Below are 25,105 nucleotides of genomic sequence, written 5' to 3'. Positions count from 1 at the left end.
AGTAGAATGGAGCCCTTCCAAGCTCCCTATGTCACCGTTACCTTTGATGAGATTTCTTGTACGATTACCTCTTTTCTTTCCCCACTGTTTTCTGAGGTCCTAGATGTTTACTTTTATATTTCAGTAAAGTCCTTTTGACCCGTAACCCTATAACTCTGACTTTTATTTACTTGATATACATCTTCAAACATTATTTTTCGCATTTTTATTCCCTCAGTCCTAAGTATAATATATGTTCAATGCAAAAAAAAATTAGAAAATTTAGAAAAATGTAAAAAGAAAGTAAAAATCATCCATAAGCCAGTCGTACAGAGATAATCATTCATAACATTTTGGTGCATGTGTTTCTAATACATGTGTGGGTGATTTTTTAATATGATATTTTATAATCTGAACTTCTGTTTCATAATAATATATCTTTTCATGTCAATTTAATATTTGACTACAGGCTTATGCTGTGACATCTTTTACAACCTCCTCCTCCTAGAGAAGCTCATTTTAACAGTTCAATGTTGATTTCTAGTATTTTTTCTTTGCTTATTTATATATATTTCAGGTTTTAAAAATAAAACTGTAGTGGGGCGCCTGGGTGACTCAGTCAATTGAGCGTCCGACTTTGGCTCAGGTCATGAACTCATGGCTCTTGAGTTACAGCCCCACGTCAGGTTCTGTGCTGACAGCTCAGAGCCTGGAGCCTGCTTCAGATTCTGTTTTTTTCTCTCTGCCCCTCTCCCATTCACTCTCTCTCAAAATAATAATAACAACAATAATAATAATAATAATATAACATTTAAAATTTTTTTTAAAAAACATAGGTTATATATAGCTTTGGACTCTGCTTTTTAATTTAACATTACTCTGTGAGTTATTTTAAAGTTTATTTATTTATTTTGAGGGAATAAAGGGGAGGGGGCAGAGAGAGAGGGAGAGAGAGAATCCAAAACAGGCTCCATGCTCAGCACAGTACCTGATGTGGGGCTTGATCTCATGACCATGAGATCACAACCTGAGCTGGAATCAAGTGTCAGCCGCTTGACCGAATGAATCACGCAAGTGTCCCTATTCCGTGAATTTTTATATGTCATTTCACTGTTTTAAACATATGACTTCTAACGATTGCATTATATTCCATGATGGGTGTGTACACATATTTGATACCATAAATGCCTTTAATTTTAATCCTATCTAACTTAGAATCAATGCTTAAATCATTACCCTCTCTATGAGGCTCTAAACTTCACAAGAAGATCTAGTTTTGATTCATCTTTGAATTGTCATCGTGTGTCAACTGACAAAGATGAAATCCTTTGTTCTAAGTGAGATAAGCTCTAAATGGAAGCTTTCACAATGTGAAGGGATCCAGGAAGTTATAGGTAGGTCATCACACAGAGTGGAGAAAAGACCATGACCCACAACATAATGGTTGGCTGGTGTGGGAGGAGAAATTGAACTTGAATGGGCCAGGTGGGCAGGAGGAAGCCGCAGCCTAGCAAGGGCATCTTCTCTGACGTGACACCCTCACTGGTTGAAGGGAACAACTACTGAAACCGGGCAAGAAGTTCTAAAGTTCCCACCATTCAGTGTTTCTTGCTTGTTGAATTAAAAACCAAAACCAACACAAGCTAGTAACTTGTTCTTCTTATTGATTTCTTATCCCTGGTGCTCTTAAAGATGTGATTCTCTATAAATAGGACTGTAAAGGACTATAAAGTTGTGATTTGTGCTGGGATAAAGGTGATCAAAATAAATATATTCCAACCTTGTTATTTTTGCTATTTGACCTGCTTTGAAAATGGCCTCTTAGCTCTCCACTTGGATTTAGAATGGGGGCTCCAAATCAGGCCTGTGTGTAGTCTTAGACTAACAGAGCTGTCGGGAACACGGGGGCCAAGTAGTTTAGTCCCCTCCTATACATGTGAAAAAAACAACGCCCGGAGAGAAGAGATGACTCACACCTGAGACAATGGACTCAGAGTTACAGTCTGAGTCTTATATGAAAGCATATAAGGCTTTCCCCACCACCATTAGTTACTTCATGCTCTGTTCCCAACTGTTCAAATGTCTCCACCATAGATTCCATTGATCATTAGACTTCTATATTCCTTTTCCCCAAACCTTTAAACTATGTTTTAAGACTCTACTATAGTTGAGATACCTTGCTAGGCCTTTAGAACCATTAGTTTTTTCGAATTTAGATACTGTCCTGCAAGGTAACTAACTGTTGGACCCACTTCACATTTGAGAAAATAGAGGCTAAGGATTCTTAAATTGCTACCCACCTTCAGGCAGCTGGCAAGCTATGGAGTCTGGATGGAAGCCCAGGGTTGTCTGACTCCAAAGTTTTCTCTACTGTGCCGGTCTATTTCCTGATACAGGAATTGATTACATGAAATGAATCAATTTACGTCTTTATGGTTCTTTGTCTATTGTCTCGTGGAAGGATTGACTTAATTAATTCTTCAAACATTTGTGCCTCTGAGTTGTGGGTCAGTGATTTTGACACATCCCCCACAAAAGTTGTGCTTAAATCAAAAGCAAAGACATCTTTCAGGCTCTGGTGGAGGAAGCTAAGTTGTGTAGCTTAGCCACTCCTACTGATTGGCCAAGTTCCCAAACAGGATTGAATCTGAACAACTGAAAACAAACAAGAACTAAAGTTTTGCCAAAGTTGAGGGGAATAAAAAGCATGAAAGGAAAAGAAAAGAAGAACCTGTTTGATACCATATAAGTGATGTCATCTCTGCTAAGAGAGAGGATGCATTTCAGGGAGAAGCATGAAGAGTCATTGAAAAACTAGCAGGTGAAGGAAATTTAGGACTGTGTTTTGGGATGTGGATTCCCCTTGGCCAGGCATTTTCTCTTGACCTCTTCTCAAAGAAAGATGAGTTATATTATGACCTCCAAATCTGTTGGTATAATGGAGGGATAAAAAGGAAAGTATTTTACACTGGTTTGTTTCAGACCAATGTTTTTGATTTTTTATTATTATTTTTTTTCAACGTTTATTTATTTTTGGGACAGAGAGAGACAGAGCATGAGCGGGGGAGGGGCAGAGAGAGAGGGAGACACAGAATCGGAAACAGGCTCCAGGCTCCGAGCCATCAGCCCAGAGCCCGACGCGGGGCTCGAACTCACGGACCGCACGATTGTGACCTGGCTGAAGTCGGACGCTTAACCGACTGCGCCACCCAGGCGCCCCTCAGACCAATGTTTTTGAATGTGATCTATGTCAAGATCAGTTTGGTATGGAATGGCTCCCCTCAACAGCCTCCTCTCCATGCTCCTCCCCAAGGCCACTCCTCACAAGGGGACTGATACCTTTTCTCCAGCTCCACATCCCATGCTGTGACCTTTTGCTGGAAACCTGTAACTTCTGCCAAATTACTCTGTCCTGTACATTTGTAACTAAGGGCTTTGTTCTCAGAGGAGCTATTCATTTTAAGTGCACGGGACCTAGCTCTCTAAGACAAATGTTTCCCCTACCATTTTCCCTTATAGAATTTATGTAACAAGTTTGTAACTTGTGGCCTACATAGTGATTTCATAACTTCTTGTGATAAAACTCGCCCAAGAGGTATACTATCTTTCTCTATCTCTCAATTCTTTAGATTATATTACTTCCTGAATATAGCTTTTGCATATCACTGGGCAGATAAAAGCCATTGTCCAATAGTCCAACTCTCTGTGTACAGAAAATAGTCTCTATCTGTGTATGAATTTTATTCTTCTTCTGACTTTAATTTTTAGAGAATTTCTGAGAGCCAAGTTATAATGCATTTTTTGTATGAAACAATTTATCTTTGATGGTGGGTGCTGGAGAATGAGAGGGCTGTGATGAAAATGTGTGTGCTTAAAAAACCTCTGAGTTTTCAAATGTTTTGGCTAGAACTAATACCTTTTTTCCCATTTTGTCCTCTTAAAAATATTTTTGTTGTAGGGGTGTTTGGGTGGCTCAGTCGGTTCAGTGTCTGACTTGATTTTGGCTCAGGTCATGATCTCATGGTTTGTGAGATTAAGCCCCCCATTGGACTCTGTGCTGACTGTGCAGAGCCTGCTTGGAATTCTCTCTCTCCCTCTCTGCCCCTCTTCCCACTTCTCAAAATAAATAAATAAATACACTTAAAAAATTCTTGTTGTAGAAAATTAGAAAATGTAATTAAGGGAAAAAATCTAAAATCTCATTATTTAGAGAAAACCAATATTAGCATTTTGCTAGATATCCTTATAAACTTTCTTTTATGCACATCTATATTTTATATTTATAACAACTAAGATCATGCTCTGTCCTATTTATAGTCTTAAAAAATATACCTGGATATCTTTCTATTGTATTTTAGATAGTTTAGAGAGTTTAGATAGAATATTAGGTAGCTGATATAATATGTACTATATGTATTAATATGTACTATATGTATATATATGTATATATAATACATGTATATATGTATACATATTATACATGTATATATGTATATACATGTATAATATGTATACATATATGTATTATACATATATGTATGTGTATACATGTATTATACATGTATATATGTGTATACATGTATTATACATGTATATATACATGTATACATATATATGTATATATGTATACATGTATATACATTTATACATGTATATATGTATATACATATAGTACATATTATACATATATTTACATATATGTATAATATATATACTATATATACATATAGTATATACATATATGTATAATATATATACTATATATACATATAGTACATATTATACATATATATACATATATATATACATATATATAGTACATATATATATACATATAGTACATATTAATACATATAGTACATATTATATCAGCTACCTAATATTCTATCTAAACTACACTAGCTGTCATAAATAAATTATGAATAAAACAGTATTGTTATTTTTTAAAAGGGGTTGGCATTGCCACTGGAAGGTGATTAGTTTAAAATATAGCTAGAAATATCAGTTATTTTAAATAATATCTCTCTTTATTTCCTTGTTCAGATATACCAGCCCAGCTTCTAATGATGTACAGGTTAATCTCACTTTGTTTATCATGTGACCTAAATCTATAGATACATAACATTATTAGTGAAACAAAGTAAGAATCTTAGAGATGACTATACTGGCCTGTGTTATGTTGAACTAGCATATGTAAGCTTCCTCCTACAATGAAGATTCTATTCAGGTACTCCCAGTGGGGGAGTTGATTTCAGCTACTCTCTAGCATTTTCTAATAATTTTATCCACTGGCTAGGCTTTGGTGGGAAAATTACTATTTCTGTACAGAATTTCAACATCACACACTAACGGCAATTGCAGCCTGACGTTGCCTATTTTTGGTGGGATGCAAGAGAAGAAGTGATAAATAATATTAACAGGGATAGTACTGGGTACTAGAGATTGTCCCCAGTTCATTAAGAAAGGAAAAAAGAACTTCCCTCGTGGTTAACAGGAAATATATTTTGGAGTATGTCAGACACTTCAGGAAACTCTTCAAACACCATGAAGGGTCACAGTTGAAGTTCTTAGATGCAGAGATACTGCAAAACAGTAACATTGTGCACCAACCCACTTTTGGTGACATTTATCTCAAAAGAGATGCTCTAAAGAGTGGTCAGACTTATCCATTCACTTGAATTTCTCCATTCACAGTAGGACATGTTACATAAGCCACAGAGGTTCTTTCACTGTTTTGATATTCTTAAAGGATACTCTAGAGTCAGGAATTGACACAGGAAGCGTGTGTATGGGTGACTCTGGCAGAATCAACATCAAAATCTGGCCCTGTGGGCTTCATTTTCTATCTAGTCCCCTGGCCTAGTTGGAACAATCACCTCCTGGGAAGATCTGGCACATCCCTGGTCTACACGCACTGTCTCTCCTCACTATCATTCCCGCATTTTGTCGGTAGCTTTGCCTCCGTCAAGATAGGGATAAGCTTTCCCCAAAAGCTTTGGCCAGTGTCACGTTCCTTCGGCATCTTTCGGGGGCTGCCAAAAGCCCTGCTCATATATCATTTCACTGCTCCCTCCTCCTTCTATGATAATATACTAATGGCTCTTCAAAAGATGCAAGATCAGGGCACACCATTATACGGTCCACACTTTCACAGTGTTTTTATTTGATCTTCACAAACAATCTCATAGAGTAAGCAGGACAGGCATCAGCATGCAGCTTTCAACAGATAAAGAACTTGAGAGGTATTATTACAACATATATGTGTGCACTTGACATGTGAAGATGGCATCGTTGACCACACCTACTAATGACCGTTGTGATTGGTCTTTCCCTCGTCTGTGTCCCTACTCCCCACTTCATCACTTGGCGAGTGAAGTCATACATTTGCAAAAGGCTGAGCAAAACCAAAGAGCATCCCTCCCCAGCAAGTCAGCCTTGAGATACACCTTGACAGAACCAAGAAAATGTGAATATCACCTGTAGCATTTTCATTTTCTCAGTGCATTTCCTATTTATTCTGTGTCATGCTGCTTATTGCTTCAACAGTGGATGTAGCAGACCACACATAAATATACATTTATCTTTACTTTCTAATATTTGGACATAGAATTTACTCATGTGCATATATAGATATATATTTTCTTAGATACTTAATATAGTTTGTTTAATTTTCCTACTAAAATACAGAAAGAGAAAAGGCCTTTTATGATAGATGTTATTGTTCCTCACTTGAGTCTCTTATCTAATTACAGCAAGCTAATACAAACTGTTTTTAAACTTTTTATTCATTAGTATTCTGAATCATCCACTTTTCTTAAATCATCTTCTAATGAGTCCTGACTGTCCCTCTCGAAACAGAACTGCTCTCATTTCTCCATACCTGTATGCTGGCCTTCATTATTTACATGGGAGAATAGTGCTCTACGTTAGCTCTTTTGCCTTTTCTCTTTCCGGGTGGTGCTCTCTGGAACTTCTTGGATCCTCTTGACATCTTATAGAACAAGCTGAGTACCAGGTGTTAACTTTCTTACCTAGGAGGAGTGGAATTGGGTCAGAGTTGCCTTGGAATGATATTACTCTAACAATTTCTTGTAGCTAAATTATTTTGTCCCATTTGATGTCTTGTTTTGCATTCAGCATTGGACCTCAATGCATGTTTCATTATTAAAACATGGACTGTCCCTCAATTATGGTGACCAACAAGATGAGAAGTTAGCAATATTCATTTTTAAGATGGCAGTCTCCTTTATCTGGTCTTGTCTCATACCTTCCAAGTGTTTGTTCTCACATACTGCCCTTGGGTTTCAGGATAAGCTCTCCTCTACTCCTTCCATCCCTAGAAGTGCTCTCAGGAAAGGTTCTCATGTTTGTTACCTGTCAGTGTAGTATGAGGTGGAAATGACTTTCTCCTTGCTCTGTCTCTGGTCACGCAGATGTCTTACGTGTCATCTGCTGTGACTGAGCTCACTGTCCTGTGCAGAGGGCTAAGTGTCCTGTGGGCATCCAAGAGGACAAATGAGGGCATGGTTCATTCCCTCACAGAGCTCACAGTCTACTCATGGAGACCAATTACAGGAAATCACTAGAGAACTGGTTGATAAAAGATCATGGTGGCTAAAGAACATAGGGAAAACTGCATTTCTAAATTGCCATTCCTGTTAAGCTTATGGGAACCAGTAAATCTGAGCCTGATTTAGAATAAAGGCTTTCAAATCTTCCCTTTTCAGGTCTGATTCCATCATATCTGAGAAAAGAGACTTTCTAAGCTGAACTTCCTTTGCATTTTCTATCACGGGTGCTCCTTGGAATACAGATATTTATTACTGATCCATTTGTTTAGTTAATACATCTTGAATGCTTTTTCTGTGCTCTGCTTGGTGCTAAGGATATCGCAGTAAGAAAACCCTGTCCCTATTGTCAAGGATCTTATGTACTAGTGAGAAGGATGTGAAAGTTCATGCACATTAACAGGTAGCTGTAATATAGTGTGATAAGTAATGTCATAATGATAAACGTGGTCTACATGGGGAAACAGTGGAGAGGCACACAACTCATGAGACAAGATTGGTCAGGGAAGCCTCTAGCTGCTTTTAAGTTGAGACAAGAAGGGCAATGGGAGTTATCAGATAAAGGAAATGAGAAGGAGCTTAATGGGTTTATGAGTCTAAAGATAGAGTAGTATGGCTGAAGCATAGTTTATGAGTGCTGTGGTATGGCAAGGAAGATTGGAGAAGAAGATGGAGAAAGAAAAAGGAGGGAAGAGACTTGGTGAGACATGAGCCTCCACAGGTTAGTAGGAGTTCAGATCATGCCTACCATGCTCAGGAATTCATATTTTATTTGGAGTACAGTGGAGATGCATTGAAGGGTAAGTGGCCAGTGACACAATCTGATTTGTATTTCAGAAAGATTAGTCTTCCTGCTGTATGCTGCATAAATTTGAGAGAAATATTGGAGATAGACCAGTTAGAGGACATTTATAATGATCTGCAAGAGGTGAACTAAGGCCATGGCAATAGGAGTGGAACAAACTAAAGAATTCAGTAGATACTGAAGAATCAAGAGCTATAGTATTGGGCAAGAAGAGAAAGTCAGGCAATTTTCTGGCCTGAGCAACTCTATATCTGTGATCTCATTCACTGAGATTTGAATAAAAAACAGGAACAAGTTTATGGGGCATGTAAGAAGACGATGAGTTCATCTTTGGATAGAGTGAGTTTGAAGTACCTGTGAGTCAACAAAGGTGACATGTCTAGTAGGTAGTTATTTAGATGGCTTTGATCTTTGGAGAGAGCTCTAACTGGAGATACAGATTTGGCAGTCAGATCTATCGATTATGGTTAAACCGTGAGAACGAAGGAGCTTGCTTAGAATATCCAGAGTACTCTCTGACAAACAGGAGCTTGTGAGATATGAGTATTTGTTTTGTGTCTGTGGTGGGGTCTCCATGAAAGAAACTAAACACAGTGAACAAACAAGTAGAAAGAACACTGGGAATCTGTAGTTCCAAGGGACAGAAGGCAATAAGAATTTTAAGAAAGATGGTATCAACAACCAACAGTGAAAAAGAAGATCAAGGAAGATAAAGAATGGAAAGCATCTATCTATTGGATTCTGTCAGAGGAGCTTTGTTGAGAGTACTTCAAAGATATGCTGAGACTGAAAAGCAGATCTCTAGGGATTCAGGTATGAATGAGATAAAATTAAGTAGAGACACTTAATGGTGGACCATTTTTTTGAGAAGCTTGATGATGTAAAACAAGAGATTTTTTTTTTTAATTTTTTTTTCAACGTTTATTTATTTCTGGGACAGAGAGAGACAGAGCATGAACGGGGGAGGGGCAGAGAGAGAGGGAGACACAGAATCGGAAACAGGCTCCAGGCTCTGAGCCATCAGCCCAGAGCCCGACGCGGGGCTCGAACTCACAGACCGCGAGATCATGACCTGGCTGAAGTCGGACGCTTAACCGACTGCGCCACCCAGGCGCCCCAAAAAACAAGAGATTTTTCATCTTTCTTATGCTTATAGGTTCGAAACGAAGAAATGTGTTCTTTTCCTTCTGATAATCCTTTAGATATCTGGAGAGTGGTCGATGTCTTCCATATTTTCTTTCTTTTCAACTAAATTTCTCCAGTTCCTTCTACTGTTCCTCATGTGACACAGTTAGCGGTCCTCACCAGTGACTACTTTAGAATAAAGGGGAAGGTCATCTCACAGGCAAAATGAGGTCTCATGGGTCAAAATGACCAGTCTGATCATGGATATAGAAGAGGGAGAATTTGAGAAGCATCTGTTGGTACTGTGAAATCTCTTTGTTAATTCACTAAACAAATACGTTACCATGTGTCAGATATATACCAGGAGCCCCTGGCAGAGGAAATAATGGTTTGTGTGGGCTTTAGAACAGTGTCTCTGAGACAGCTCCTTGGGCTTTACGGAGACAGGCTTTATGGAGCCAAGAGAGAGCTAACCTCAGACTCTTGGAAAAAGGAGTCATCATGAAGAACAGGTTTCTCTTCCTCATAGGTCAGCTAAGGCTTCCTAGGAATTGGAGACAATAAGACCAGGAAAGAGGAGCCTGAAACCCCGCCTCTTCCTCTAACTTGCTTTGTGACCTGAGGTGTAAGTCACTTCTCTGAACGTCTGGTTTCTTATTTGTAAAATGAGGGTGTTGTTAGATATCTAAAATGTCTGGCAGTGGTCATGGATTCCATCATATGAAACCAACTGAATATTTACTTTGAGAAAAATAATCCTGTCAATGTGCCAATAATATGGTATATCTTGACCTACATGAATGTTACATGAGTGTGTTTATTTAATGATCCTTCACTGATCTGCACATTTATGATTTTTTGAATGCATGTCATACTTCAATAAAAATGATTATGTTAAAAATGTCATTAAAATAATAAATGATGTAGTTTTTATTTGGGGGGGGGGGGTAAAAATACTGTTGTCAGCATTTGGATGAATGGCTCTCCCTGAATTTCACAAACTCTTACAGGAGAAGTCACAGTTGGCCTAGCAGGAAACCCAGGTTTTGGAGCGACTTCCTTAAACAAAGCTCCCAGCCAGGAACATCTGGTCATAGGCTCTTTGGCACTGAAACCAACAGTGGGTAGGTAGTAATCCTGGTGACATAATCCACACACTCCTTTGGGATGTCCCAATCAATGGTAAAGAGACCTGTTCTAATTGCTAAGCACTGTCACCATCTAGTTTCTGAATCAGCAGCTTCAAAATCAGGGAACCTATTTAGTTTGCAGAGGGAAGAAAAGAGGCTGCTGTAAGCCGAATTGTTGCTGTTCGTTGATTGTTTTCATTTCTCTGCTCTTTTCATTTTCACTTGCATGTGGAAAAAAAATATCTGCGAGATTATGGGCCCCTTTAAAGTACATTGTCATTACCCAACAGCTTTTTTCTGCTCAATTCCTTGAAGGCTGATATTTTTCTTTCTTTTGGAGGGGGTTGGAAGGCTGGTGATTTTAGCCTTAATTATTCTCCTTCCCAGGAGGAGAATTCTACCACTTTTCTGTCCCCTCCCTACCTTCTTCATGGTCAGGCTATTTGCAAAGTAGGACACTTCTGCTACTTCCTGAGATAAGTCACTACAAGCGACTCCTGGCTTCTAGGTTGGCTTCCTTCTGCTTTTTCAAGTACATCCCCAGCCAGTGCCTCCACGATTCACAAATCCATGTATAGGTTTATATTAATAACTACCTCCAGAGTTTATGTTCATGGGAGAACTCCATTTATTTGGGGTGTTGAAGGGGAGAACCTGGGTGACTTGGATATGTAGATGAAACATATATATCCTTCAAATAATAAGCACACACAAGGAAGAAGTTGTTACCCTGGAAAGAAAGAAGACACAGATGAATGGTACAAAGTTGGACTGTATGCAATGTGACTCACCTCTCCGTTACTTCTCTCAGTCTGTAGTGATGTTGTTAATCTCACAAAGTGTCTAGGGCAATGGAACGCTTCCCGGGCCAGCCCTGATTCTGCATTTGGGTTGGCTGTGAGGGAGTTGTCCCAACAGGGATGGAGGTGTGGTGACAGCAGAGAGGAGGTGTGAGGAAGACTTAAGACTTTCATCCTGTCAGAGACCGAAGGTTTTAACCGAGTGTTACTGGCTCCTCAAGGGGTGTGGGCTGGAGGCGAGTAGTTGGCATCTCAGTTACAATACACCATATTACCTGCCATCTTTTGAACACACCCCTCTTCACACCTCACAGGTCTGAGAGGAATGTCCTTGCCTGTCTCAAATATGCAGTCAGCTCTGAGGTGACTTTCTCTACACCTCTAACTTTTCACACTCTCAACCCTCTCTCCACTCACCCCTGCTAATCCCCCTTCTGTTTCCACAGTATTTGTGCACATTCTCCTAGTATGGCTCTGTCACCAAAGTCTGCAATCTTCCACTAGACTATGAGCTTCTCTGAGAAAAGACTGTGGCATTTCTCTCTTCCTCTTTCTTTCTTTCTTTCTTTCTTTCTTTCTTTCTTTCTTTCTTTCTTTCTTTCTTTTTCTTTCTTTCTCTTTCTTTTTCTTTCTTTCTCTTTCTTTCTTTCTTTCTTTCTTTCTCTTTCTTTCTTTCTTTCTTTCTCTTTCTTTCTTTCTTTCTTTCTTTCTTTCTTTCTCTTTCTTTTTCTTTCTTTCTCTTTCTTTCTTTCTTTCTTTCTTTCTTTCTCTTTCTTTCTTTCTTTCTTTCTTTCTTTCTTTCTTTCTTTCTTTCTTTCTTTTCCTTCCTTCCTTCCTTCCTTTCTCTTTCATGTTTATTTTTGAGAGAACACAAGTGGGAAAGGGGCAGAGAGAGGGGGACAGATCATCTGAAGTGGGCTCTGTGCAGACAATAGCACTGAGCCTGATATGGAGCTCAAACTCATGAACCATAAGATGATTCATGACCTGAGCCAAAGTTGGATGCTCAATGGACTGAGCCACTCAGGCACCTCTGTGGCATGCATTTCCGTGTGTGTCTTTGTATGTGTGTGTCCAGAAGATATTACCATTCATGCCGTACACAGAGCTTCATTACTGAGCCTACATTTACTGAACATTCATATATGAGGTATGAGGAATGTGCCAGCAGCAATGGATCTGATGTAAGTAAGTCTTGCCTTTCAATCTCAGACCTGACAGAGGAACAAGCAGGACATCCATTTGAGAACTTGTAATCGGTGCCTGTTCTGTACCATGAGCATGCCAAGTGCAGGCTATAAAGATGAGTGCTCAGAGTCGCTTACAGCCCAGGAGTGAAGGCAGAGATGTAATGGTGGGTACACAACAGTGAGATAAATGCTGAGTCAGGAACTCAAGCCCTACCATAACGCCAGCTGGAAGTGTGGTGGAAATGTTTGTGGAAGTGTGCAAGGAAGCTAATCTCAGGGAGTCACAAGGGATCTGTAATCTCACAAAGTTCTCTATTCAATATCTTTGTCTTTATCGATTCTTTTCCATATACATTTTTGAAGAACCCCGTCTAAAAATTAATATCTTGTGGGAGGGGCTCAGTGAACCTCTGCATGTTTTCCTTCTGAAATGTGAGAAGACTTATTGGGGCTCAAGCATGTCTCCAGTCCTGACCTGGTTGAGGTGCCCAGTGGGTGTCCCTAGGAGCTCTGGTCAAGGTAGATAGCCATTTGCACTAGAAGGAAGTTGGAGGACAAACACCCCAGAGTTTCCACAATGAACACCCAAATTCATGATGTCACAATTCTCTTCTTCTGACACCACAACCTGTGAATCACAAGGGAACTACCATGTTCATGGGAGTCATATAATCGAGAAGAGATGGGGGAAACCATATATGAGCAACCTCTCTAGACTTAGATCTAGAATCTAAGTCTCTCTGTCTCAGACAGAAAGAGAAAGAGAGACAGAGAGAGACAGAATCTGGGTACTGGAGAAAAGCCCATCAAAACTTGCAGGGTTATTGAGTTGGAAGGAAACTTGGAAGTAATTCCTCCTGCAGTTTTCAGACTTTAATATGTTGTTCTCACCAGAGGAAAGCTTCAGAAGGGCCCAAAACCAGAGGAGTAGATCTGCTTTGATTGAAATGGGCTAGTCATTTATGCAAATCATAAATCTGGCCTCTCATTTTGTAGATGAGGAATCTGCAGTGCGGAAAGAGGAGTGACTTCCTCAGGGTTACCCAGTGAATGAGTGGCGGGGGGATGCATTCTTCATGCTGGCCCTGGGTCTCCCCCACCCCCTTGCTGAATGAAAGTACTGGCAGCAGGGCACGGGGGGGGGGGGCAGCCTGGAGGGAAGAGACCCTGCATCAGTTCAACTTTTCCCCAGGACACAGAACAGCCCTGCTGGCATGTTATCACTAACGTACAAAATGTGAAATTGTGAAGACGTGTTTGCCAATTCTCTTATCTCAGCTGGCACAGAGGAGGCCTCGTTGGAGTTTTGAGGTGTTAGAGTACTGTTTATCCACCGCGCATCCCTTGGCTGTTCTCGCAGAGACTCAGGAAAGCTGCACATATAAATTCACATAAATTACCTTTACAAAATGTCAGACTTAAAAGTGGATTGTTATTTTGGGGATATGCCTCGAGAATGTTAACCCCTTCTGGTGGGTAGACATGTCACCATCATGACATGACTTCTTTGAAAGCAACATAAGCCACAGGCACTTACTCCCACACTCCCTCCCCAGCTCAGGACTACGTCACCTGCAAGAGGTAGCAGTTCTTGGTAGCAAACCATGCATTTTTTTTAATGTTTATTTATGTTGAGAGAGATGGAGAGACAGAGACAGAATGTGAGTGGGGGTCAGGAGGACCCAGAACCCATCTAGGTCTCTGATTCCTCATTTACAGGATGTGGGAGTTAGTAGATATGAGTGTTTCCTAACTAAGCATTCTGTCTTCTTGAAGATCCAGAGAGGTAGTAACACAGATACTCAAGTAGCTATTAATATTTCAAAAGCTTTGTGGAAATCAAAGGCGCCTGCGACAGCATTGCCTGGGGTTAAATAAAAAATCCTATGAGACTTATGGATGTATACATGTATATATACATATCTCATATATGTGTATATATATGTATATATACATGTCCTATATATATATATATATATATATATATATATATATATATATATATATATGAGAGAGAGACAGAGAGACAGAGACAGAAGACAGGGAAAGTAGAGAAAGTAAAGGAGAAACAGCTGTTCAGCCTTGTCAGGGAGGCAGAGAGGGCCAGGAGCCAAGAAGGACTTCTTACAAGCTGATGGAAAAAGGGGAAGGCAGTGCTGGAGAGTGGTAGGCATGGCCCCTGAAAAGAGGTTCCCCATGAAACAGCCCTGAGTTTTACTGGTATCTCTATTCATTTTACTGGTATGTCTGTGATACTCTTTGTTATGTTCAACCTGTTCTTTGTTAACGCCTTTGCCTCTGGTTGAGTGGTGGCCAGTGTGGCCAGATACTTCTTTTAAGCTGATCAAAAGTTCTCCTTATAGTTATTTATCTACTTTTCTAAAAAAAAAAATATTTATTGGGGTCTACTATTCTGGATCTCTCTTTGATTTTAATAAAGCAAAAATAATTATCTGAAGATTGCAGTTTGTCCACAAGACAGAAATCTTTCAATATACTGTGAAGCAGAATCTTCCAGAATAAAGAGTTTGGAAAGCACTGGAAGGGGTGGGGCATGTTTCTAGTTCTGATGGTTTAGGATGGAGCCCCGGAATAGAATATTAAGCAGGGAATGTCAGTAGTAGGATATAGATTTGATTCAGGGCCATGTTAATATTTCCATGGGCCTAAAACTCTTGCGTTTATGAACCTCTCTACCATAATATTATCCATATTAAAACCTACATCTCAATGACTTTAAATAGTCCCCCTTACCCCCCCCCCCATTTTTTTTTTTTTTTTTTTGGTTTTAGGCAAAACCAAATTTTTGGGTTTCTTACAAATTTCACTTCTTTTCTGACAAAAAAAATTAAAACATTTCTTTTGACCATAAAATTTAATTTTCTCTTCTGATTTTAAAATTAAAGCATTTCCTGAACCCCTAAAAGGTTTGTGGACCCCAGGCACACACCTCACAGATCCTAATGGATAAGTCAACCTGACACCAAGTGGAGGAGAAAGCTTTAGCCTGCAGGGCTGGGGGCTGGGTACCAGCTGATGCCAGAAAAGCACACAGTGAGCCCTGCTTCATAGAAGCTGTTTCTCCCATCCCAGAAGAAAGCAGGGCTGACTGACCCAGGCATTTGGCAAAAGTGTTTCCGGTTTACCAACGCCTAAGTGTGATCACTACTTCTCTGCTTTCTTCTAAGTGCTACAACTTGAAGCAGAGAAGGAGAGTCCAGGAGTCATGTTTTGATTCTATGTAGCCACGTGTCCTTGGGTAAGTCCCTCCACTCAGTGTTCCAAAATCTGCAAAATGAAGTTGGACTAGACATTAATTCTCTAGCTACAATTTATGCCCTATATGCTTCTGAACTATTATCAGAAAACATCGCAGAGAGATAGAGTAAAGCATGTATAATTTTTTTTAATTTTAATTTTTTTAATGTTTACTTTTGAGAGAAAGAGACACAGAGCATGAGTGGCAGAGGAGCAGAGAGAGAGAGACACAGAATCGGAAGCAGACTCCAGGCTCTGATCTGTCAGCGCAGAGCCTGACACAGGGTTCGAACTCACAGGCTGTGAGATCATGACCTGAGCTGAAGTTGGACACTTAACCAACTGAGCCACCCAGGAGCCCCTAGATTAAAGCATGTATAAAGTGAGGCAGATAGACTGGGACCCAGAAGTAAGTTATTTACTTCAATACTATATTAAACTCCAGCTCTGAATTTGCAGGCAGCTGAAAAATACAGAATTCTTACTATCTGAAAGAAGAATAGGATTTCTTTAGGTATTTATTTGGCATCATGTTGGAAGAGGTCATCGAGAAGACATGACCTCTGGATGACCCACAAGCTGGCCTCAGGGCAACCCAAAGTTCCTCACCACCGCTTGCCCTTGAAATATACATTCCACCCACCATTCCCACAGCGGGAGCCACTTGAAGGACATAACCTGGATAGAGTAAAGTGTTGCTGAGTCCATGTTGACTTTGTATGTGAACGAATCCAGGTATGGCCTATATATAAACTTTTAAGATTCTGGCGGGCATATGCAGAGATATACTCATCTTGAGGTGCCCTAGACCAACCTGGCATGTAAGTTCCCTTGCTTGTTTAACCTGCCACATACCCATTTGGATTGGTCTGCTCTTTGTGTGGTCTCTCTGTCTCTCCTCGCCCTCTTTGTCCTTGCGGGAGGGGGGAACGGCACAGATTACACTGGAGAAAGCTCCACAGTGTGCGAATCAACACCTTTATTAAACATTTTATTTTTTATTGCAAAAGAAGCACTAACACAATTAAAAAAAAATAATGCAAAAATTTGCTTTCAATCCAACTACTTCAATAAATGTAAATATTTTCCTTCTGGTCCTTACCAATGTAAAAATATTCATATCATCGTATCTAGAGAAAATCTTTGTTTTTTGCTTTTGCTTATTTTTGTTTTCACCTGGGAAGGTCCATCCTTTCCTTCCACGCTGCCACAGTGCTTATGCATGTTATTTTAAATGTCTGCACAATAACACTTTGCTAGACTTTGTAATTCCTTGGCTCTTAGGTGTTCTGTTGATTTTTGGTTTTACGTTACCACCCAGAATAAGCAATTAATATTGCAGTCTCTTCTTTAGAATAATTTTCCTTAGATGAATTCCCAGGAATGAGATTAGGTAAAAAATATGGACATAGTGTTATGCCCAGAATTCGTGATCCCCAAAGACCACCAGGGAGCTGAGTCCGATGCAAAAGCAAAAGAGCCTTTATTCGAGCTAGCTCGAGCTCAGTCCCCTACCTGCACCGATGCAGCGGTGAGATACCAGGGAGAGAACGAGAGTTTCAAAAGCACAAAGGTTTTATAGGGGTCTAGGGGCAGCCGATTGGCTGGGGAAGGGGCGTGGCCTCGGCCGATTGGCTGGGGAAGGGTCAGAGTCCCGCCACGCAGGTCGCTGGGCGTGTTTTGATCAGGAAGCTTGAATGGGTGAGCGGGAGGTCACTCAAAGGGAGGAGGCGTGGTCTAGGTGAAGGACACAGAACAAGATGGAGCCAGCAGGCGTAGGCCCGCCCTTTCATTCCCCCCTTGTCATGTAGCTTACGGACCCAATCATGGGACCGGCTGCATTTATGGTGACAAGGGGAACAGAGTTTGGAGGTTTTACGCTAAGTTCTGGGAAGCATGTGTCCCTGGGGTGGCTCTGGGAGGTCTGATTAAGTATTGTTCCTGAGCTGGTGTCTATGATCTGCCAGGCGATGTTCTGGGGGGCGTGGGGACTCCCGGCAGCATGAGCAATGACAAGCAGAGTTGACAGAGTTACCAATATTAGGTGGGTCGAATGTGCTGTAGCTTGAGCTTGAGCGGGTTGTGTTGGTCCCGACTGATGGCCCATCGCGTGACAAAGTCCTTCCGGATCGAGGAGGGGTCCGCTGGCCGAAAGTGGGTGTGATGGACCCAGGTCGCGATGCTGTCTACTTTGAGAGCGGTGGGGGTTGTCAGCACCACGATGTAGGGTCCCTTCCAGCACGGCTCGAGGGTCTCTCGGTGGTGCCTCTTGACATAGACCCAGTCTCCCGGCCTGTACTGATGAGGTGTCGGGGTCGGGCCAGCCTCGTAGATGGCACGGAGGCGCAGCCAAATGTCCTCATGCACCCTCTGGAGCCCTCTCAAGGAAAGAAAGTTCTTGATCTTAAACTCAGCAATAAGTTCAGCTCGAAGGCTGGGAATAACAGGGGGTGGCCTGCCAAACATGATCTCGTAGGGAGTAAAACCCAGAGTGTAAGGAGCGTTTCTAACCCGGTAAAGGGCATATGGTAGGAGAGTCACCCAGTCCCCGCCAGTCTCCATGGTTACTTTGGTAAGGGTCTCTTTTAGGGTTCTATTCATTCTTTCTACCTGTCCTGAGCTCTGGGGCCTATAAGCACAATGTAATTTCCAGTTTGCCCCCACCGCCTTGGCCACTGCCTGTGTTACCTGCGAGATAAAAGCTGGTCCATTGTCTGATCCTACCATGGCAGGAAAACCATACCTGGGTAAGATGTCTTCTAGTAGCTTCTTAGCCACTGTCTGAGCCGTTTCATGCTTGGTTGGGTATGCCTCCACCCAGCCAGAGAAGGTGTCTGTAAATACTAAAAGATATTTATAACCATACTTCCCTGGTTTGACTTCAGTGAAGTCGACTTCCCATTGGGCTTCCGGTCTGGTGCCTCTGAGCCTGGTTCCTTTTTTATTTGATGTGGCTCTCGCGTTGGTGAGTTGGCAGGTCTTGCAGGCAGATACAACTTGCTCTATTTTGGTGTCCTGTTGGTGAATCTTGATTCCGGCATGTCGGATTAAGTCTTTTAATTTTCGGGCCCCCATGTGAGTAGACCGATGCACGTGCTCTAATATTGAGACTCCGAGCTGGTCTGGCAGCACGAGCTCCTTTTTAGGTGTATACCTCCATCCCTTTATCTCCTGGGCCATGGGGAGTTTCTTGATCTGCTGTAACTCCTCCTGGGAGTACTTGGGCTGGTCTGGTAAAACTGGGTCTCCTGGGTTGCAGGATTGAGGGCTGCACTGGGGTGGAACCGCACTCATGGAGGGTTGAGTAGGAGGCTCTGGTAATGAGTCATACGTGTATTGCTCATCCATCTATCCGGAGGCTGTTTCAGGACTCCTTCAATGGCGTGTGGGGTCGTGATCCAGATCTCCTGTCCTAGGGTCAGTTTGTCTGCATCCTTGACTAGGAGTGCTGTCGCCGCAATAATTCTTAGGCATGGCGGCCAGCCGGCAGCCACTGGGTCTAGTTTCTTAGACAGGTAAGCCACTGGGCGGTTCCAGGGGCCTAAGGCTTGAGTTAGAACCCCTTTTGCTATTCCCTTATGTTCGTCTACAAAGAGGTGGAGGGGTTTCGTAATGTCTGGTAGGCCCAGGGCTGGGGCACTTAAGAGGGCCTTTTTTAACTGATTAAAGGCAATTTCTTCTTTTTCAGTCCATTTAAATGTTTTCCCCTCTTTGGTGGCTTCATATAGGGGCTTGGCAATCTCAGCAAAACCTGGAACCCAGAGGCGGCAGTAGCCAGCTGATCCTAGGAATTCCCTCACTTCTCTTCGGGAGGTGGGAGTAGGGATCTTTAGGACAGTTTCTTTTCTGGCATCTGATAACCGCCGCTGTCCGCCCTCCAGGATATATCCCAGGTAACTCACCCTCTCCCTGCATATCTGAGCCTTCTTCGTGGATGCCCGGTACCCCAAGGCCCCCAGGGTAGCCAGCAGGTCCTGGGTCCCTCGCTCACAGTCTTTGGCTGTGTCGGCAGCAATCAGGATGTCATCTACGTACTGTAGGAGGGTGTGGCCAGGGTGCTCCCTTCTGTACTCACCCAGGTCCTCATGTAGTGCCTCGTCGAAGATGGTGGGTGAATTTTTGAATCCCTGAGGTAGCCGTGTCCAGGTGAGTTGCCCACTGTAGCCCTCCTCCGGATCATGCCACTCAAAGGCGAACAAGGGTTGGCTCTGGGGTGCCAGCGGCAGACTGAAGAAGGCATCCTTTAAATCTAGTACAGTATACCAGAACCTGGAGGGTGCCAAGGAGCTCAAGAGAGTATATGGGTTGGGAACAGTTGGGTGTATGTCCGCGACCCTCTTATTTACTTCCCGGAGGTCTTGTACCGGTTGATAGTCGTTTGTGTGAGGCTTTTTGACCGGCAGTAGGGGGGTGTTCCAGGCAGACTGGCAAGGAACTAGTACTCCTAGGCTTCGTAGTCTCCGGATGTGTGGCTGGATCCCCTTCCGGGCCTCCTGAGACATGGGGTATTGTTTGATCCTTACCGGACTCTCTCCTGGCTTGAGCTCTACCAGGACTGGGGTCCTGTGAGCGGCTAGTCCTATCCCCCCTGTCTCTGCCCAAACGGAGGGGAATTCTTGTAGCCATCTGTCTATATTATCCTCTCTCGGGAGCGCCTCCTGGTGGAGGAGGTATTCATCCTCCAGTTTCATGGTCAGTACCTGGATGGGGTGGCCCTTGCCATCGGTGACCTGAGGCCCCCCTTGTCTGAAAGTTATCTGAGCTCCAATCTTGATCAGTAAATCCCGTCCTAACAGCGGGTAGGGGCGTTCTGGTATTACCATAAAGGAGTGGGATACCCGGCCCGTTCCCAAATCTACTGTTCTTCGGGTAGTCCATGAATACTGGCTCATACCAGTTGCCCCTTGTACCCAGGACTTCTTGTTGGCTAGTTTTCCTTGTGGGGTGCGGAGGACTGAATGTTGTGCTCCGGTGTCGACAAGGAAGTCAATAGGGGTCCCCTCCACTTTAAGAGTTACCCTGGGTTCGGGGAGAGGGTCCGAACCCCGACTCCCCTAATCACTTAGTTCATCTAGCTCTAGGACTTTTACTCGATCAGTCTTGCTTCCCTTCCTGCTGGCCCTTTTTGGACAATCTCGGGCCCAATGCCCTATCTCCTTGCAGTATGCACACTGATCCTTCTGCAGCCTCTGCTTCCCCCCCTTGGTAGTTCCTTTACCTTTTCTTGCGTCGTCTGCCAGCTGCCGGAGACGGCGGTCTCGTTCCTCGGGGAAGTCAGCAGTGGCAGCTAGTAGTATTCTGGCCAGGTCTCGAGTCTGCTTACTGCTGGCAGCCGCCATGGCGCGAACCTGCTTGTCCTCAGGAGGCTCCCGGTTATTATATACCTTTTCGGCTACCACCAGTAAGTCCTGCGGACTTTTTTTCTCCTAGTCTATCTATTTTCTGTAATTTTCTCCTAATGTCTATGGCCGATTGGTTTACAAAGGCCATGATAACAGCTGCCTTGCTTTCTGGAGCCTCTGGATCCATGGGGGTATAGGTACGGAATGCCTCCATGATCCGTTCTAGAAAGGCAGCCGGAGATTCATCTTTTCCCTGTTGTACATTTCCTACCTTGGCCAAATTGGTTGGCTTTCTAGCAGCCATTCGGAGACCCCCCATTAGAGTCTGGCGGTAGACCCGGAGCCTCTCCTTACCTTCTGCCGTGTTGAAATCCCACTGGGGCCAAGTTAAGGGGAAGAAGGCATCTATCTGAGCCTGGTTGGTGGTGGGATTCCCGTCTGCGCCCGGAACTAGTTTTCGGGCCTCATTGAGGATTCTTTCTCTTTCTTCAGTCGTGAACAGGACCTACAAAAGCTGCTGGCAATCGTCCCACGTGGGCTGATGGGTAAAAAGAACAGAGTCTAATAAATCAATAAGCCCTGCTGGTTTCTCGGAAAACTTAGGATTCTGAGCTTTCCAATTGTAGAGGTCACTAGTGGCGAAAGGCCAATAGTGATGGGGCTGATTCCCCTCCGCGTCTGGGGGTCCGGTGGCTCGCAGGGGCAGAAGAGTGGAGTCGGCGGTGGAGGTGGATTGCTCCCTCTGAGCCCTTTGTCTGGTAAAGGGCGGGCTTCCCACTGGAGCGTTTCCGACTCTTGCTCTCGGAACAGCGTCTGCCTCCCCCGGAGGGGGAGGATGGTGTTCTTCCGGCATCCTAGAGGGGTTATATGGGGGAGGAAAAATTAATTCTTCTTCAGTACCCCCCTGTAAGACAGGGTAGAGGGGTGCTGAAGGCTGGATAAGACTTTTCTTCTTCTTTGTCCCCTGCAAAGCAAGAATGGGTTTTGGCTCCGGAGGGAGCGGGGCTAGGAAGGGCTTAAGCCAAGAGGGTGGGTCTTCTACAAGGTCCTGCCAAGTGATAATGTAAGGGAGTTGATCAAGATGACCCGTCGTAGGCCGAGAGATGATACTCCTGACTCAGTGGATGGCAGGGAGGTCGAAGGTCCCCTCTGGTGGCCATCCAACATTGAAAGTTGGCCACTCGCTAGAACAAAAAAACTGCAACCGACCCTTTCGGACTTCCACACTGAGGTTGTTAGCTACTCCCCTCACATCCTTAAAGTGATCAATCATAATACTTAGAGGAGTAGTCTGAGTCTGTCCCATAACGTCCGTCCAGTAAGTCCACAGAACAAAACAGAGAAACACAAAAACAGACAACCAGAGGGCCCCTAGAAAGTCTTCCAATTACATGGAAGCAAAACTGCAAGCTAGCTTAGACCTTTGAGGGGATTCCACGTCCCTCCGAAACCGATGAGGGGATTCCACGTCCCTCCGAAACCGATGAGGGGATTCCACGTCCCTCCAAAGACGACAGCCTCACGCCGACCAGTGGGAGTGACCTGCCTGGTCTCAGACCTTTGAGGGGATTCCACATCCCTCCAGAAGGGAGAACGTCTTCCAAAACTCCCGGCCCGTGGTCCTCCAGTGCGTCCACTTAGACCGCGTCGGGCACTACCAGAATTCCAGAAATGAGCTCACACAGAAAAGACAGAACAAACAGACGGACACTAACCGTGGCCAGTCAGGCTCTCCGGGTCGGGGGTCCCTCGGGGGTCTTGGGGATCCCGGGCCGAGCCCCCAAATGTTATGCCCAGAATTCGTGATCCCCAAAGACCACCAGGGAGCTGAGTCCGATGCAAAAGCAAAAGAGCCTTTATTCGAGCTAGCTCGAGCTCAGTCCCCTACCTGCACCGACGCAGCGGTGAGATACCAGGGAGAGAACGAGAGTTTCAAAAGCACAAAGGTTTTATAGGGGTCTAGGGGCAGCCGATTGGCTGGGGAAGGGGCGTGGCCTCGGCCGATTGGCTGGGGAAGGGTCAGAGTCCCGCCACGCAGGTCGCTGGGCGTGTTTTGATCAGGAAGCTTGAATGGGTGAGCAGGAGGTCACTCAAAGGGAGGAGGCGTGGTCTAGGTGAAGGACACAGAACAAGATGGAGCCAGCTGGCATAGGCCCGCCCTTTCAATAGTTTTTTTCTAAGCCTTGACTCTTTGCTTTCTTTAGAAATTGTGGTAGTTTGCCTCTCTTGTGTATTAGCACTTAAGTTTCAATGGAGCGTGAGGGAAAAATGATCTTTTTCAGTTATAAATGGCTTTGGATAGGTCTGTTACAAGTGGAAACCTTTGAATTTGTCTGGATTTGCTTTGTTTTAATATGTTTTTGGTATTTCATTATATACAGTCTATTTGTACAGGGTTCAAAGAGCATATCTATTGAACTGGGGATAAACATTTCAGGGCAGCGGGTGGTAAGGAGATGAGTGGGTTGCTCAGATGTGTGGGGCTCTCATACTGGGGCGGTTGTTGAGGAAGGTACATTCATTGTCCTTGCAAAGATGTCCCCATGACTGGAGCAGAGCCAGAAGCATTCTGGATCGAGGCGGCTGGGCTCCATTTTCCACTACTCATGCTGTAAGCATTGAACTGGAACTGAGTTTCCTTCTTTCCTGGATCTCAAACAGCTCCCTCTCAAAACTGCTCGGATTCTCTTCGCCCAGTGTTTCCAGAGAAGACAGCCTGAGGGAGAGGAAGTGGTGCTAATTAAGTCCTCCCCCTGTTTTCCAGGCACAGGAGCCTTCTGCAGATGTCTGTTGTTAGGCAGTGTTTGCAAGAGTGTGGCAAATACAGAAGCAGGCTTGCCTTCCCCAAAGGCACAAACCTTCTTCACAGGTCACGGGCAACTCTAGAAACACACTCTTCCAACAGCCCCTGTGATAGAGATGGCAGACCTTCCAGGGAGGCCGAAGTGCCTCACTGATTGTTCGCTGCACTCGCTCCCTCGCACGCGCATGCGCGCGCGCACACGTGCATGCGCACAATTCCTCCTGCTTCTTCAGGTGTGCCTTGTACTTCTTAGCGCCCGGTCTCTGCCTTTTACCTTTCTAATTTAAAAACATTAGTGAAGACTCCGTGAAGCCTTCCTGCTGTAACCCAGCTTGCCTCACAGTGGGCCTGCTGGAATGGACTGGAAGCAGGATTGGGAGCCCTGGGTGGGCATCCAGGTGCTGCTATCCAAGTGTGCCTTTGGTGGTTCCCCTAAATGCTGTGATCCCAGAGAGAGGCAGGTAAAATCATCTTTCTAGGGTTGCTGAGAGGCTCAGAGCGGGGGGGGGGGGGGGGGGGGGGGGGGGGGGGGGGGGACCTGGAATGTGGCCAGGGGAGGGCTTTTCTCTGGTGAGCCCCCTAACCAGCTGCATTTTCTCCTGCATCCAGACCCCTCAGGGTGACTGTATTTGTCCACATTTGCCAGGGACAATCCTGGTTTACTCCTATCCTTCTGACATAATTGTTAATAACACCCTTTTCATGATCAGAAGTGTCCGGCTTTAGGCAACAAATTATGCACTCATACTATTTTTACCTCCCTTGAATACTGTAATTCCAATTTTATGAATGTAAACATGCTGGTGATAGGGGCTGTTTCTCACTTTCTGGTGTTTCATAAGCACAGAGGAAACCGAATTTGTCTGATTCGGAACACTGAGGCAGCTCTGAAAGTAAGATAGCATTCCCAGTCACGGTGAGGCTGGGCACAAAACCCCCCTTTCGTGTAGCATGGACCGTGTGCTCATAGTAGGGGGTGACTATCTGGCTTCAGCTTGGAAGTGGTGACCTGGTGTAGGGATACTTTTTACTAGGCTAGCGTGTGCTTTCTATTTATTTTAATTTTGCTTTATATTTACAAAATAGAAATAAATGTGTTTTTATT

At 43.6% G+C, this 25,105-nt stretch overlaps 1 protein-coding gene across 5 annotated transcripts in view; it reads left to right on the top strand.

Annotated features, from left to right (window-relative positions):
* The window catches only part of TPRG1 (tumor protein p63 regulated 1), a 223,152-nt gene that overhangs the window by 84,399 nt on the left and 113,648 nt on the right, over nt 1-25,105 (top strand). The window contains exon 1 of one of the 5 annotated variants that reach the window (XM_045502610.1): nt 8,755-9,165. The exons of 3 other annotated variants lie outside the window; for them this stretch is intronic. In XM_045502610.1, coding sequence (XP_045358566.1) covers nt 9,130-9,165 — 36 coding nt within the window. In that variant the 5' untranslated portion in view covers nt 8,755-9,129. Of the gene's footprint in view, nt 1-8,754; nt 9,166-24,305; nt 24,462-25,105 lie in introns of those variants that run through there. One more of the 5 variants, XM_045502609.1, reaches the window with a different exon arrangement.

Source organism: Leopardus geoffroyi, chromosome C2, assembly GCF_018350155.1.
Source record: "Leopardus geoffroyi isolate Oge1 chromosome C2, O.geoffroyi_Oge1_pat1.0, whole genome shotgun sequence".
Taxonomy (NCBI): Eukaryota; Metazoa; Chordata; class Mammalia; order Carnivora; family Felidae; genus Leopardus; species Leopardus geoffroyi.
Note: the sequence above shows the minus strand (reverse complement) of the source record. Positions and strands in the feature narration are given on the sequence as shown.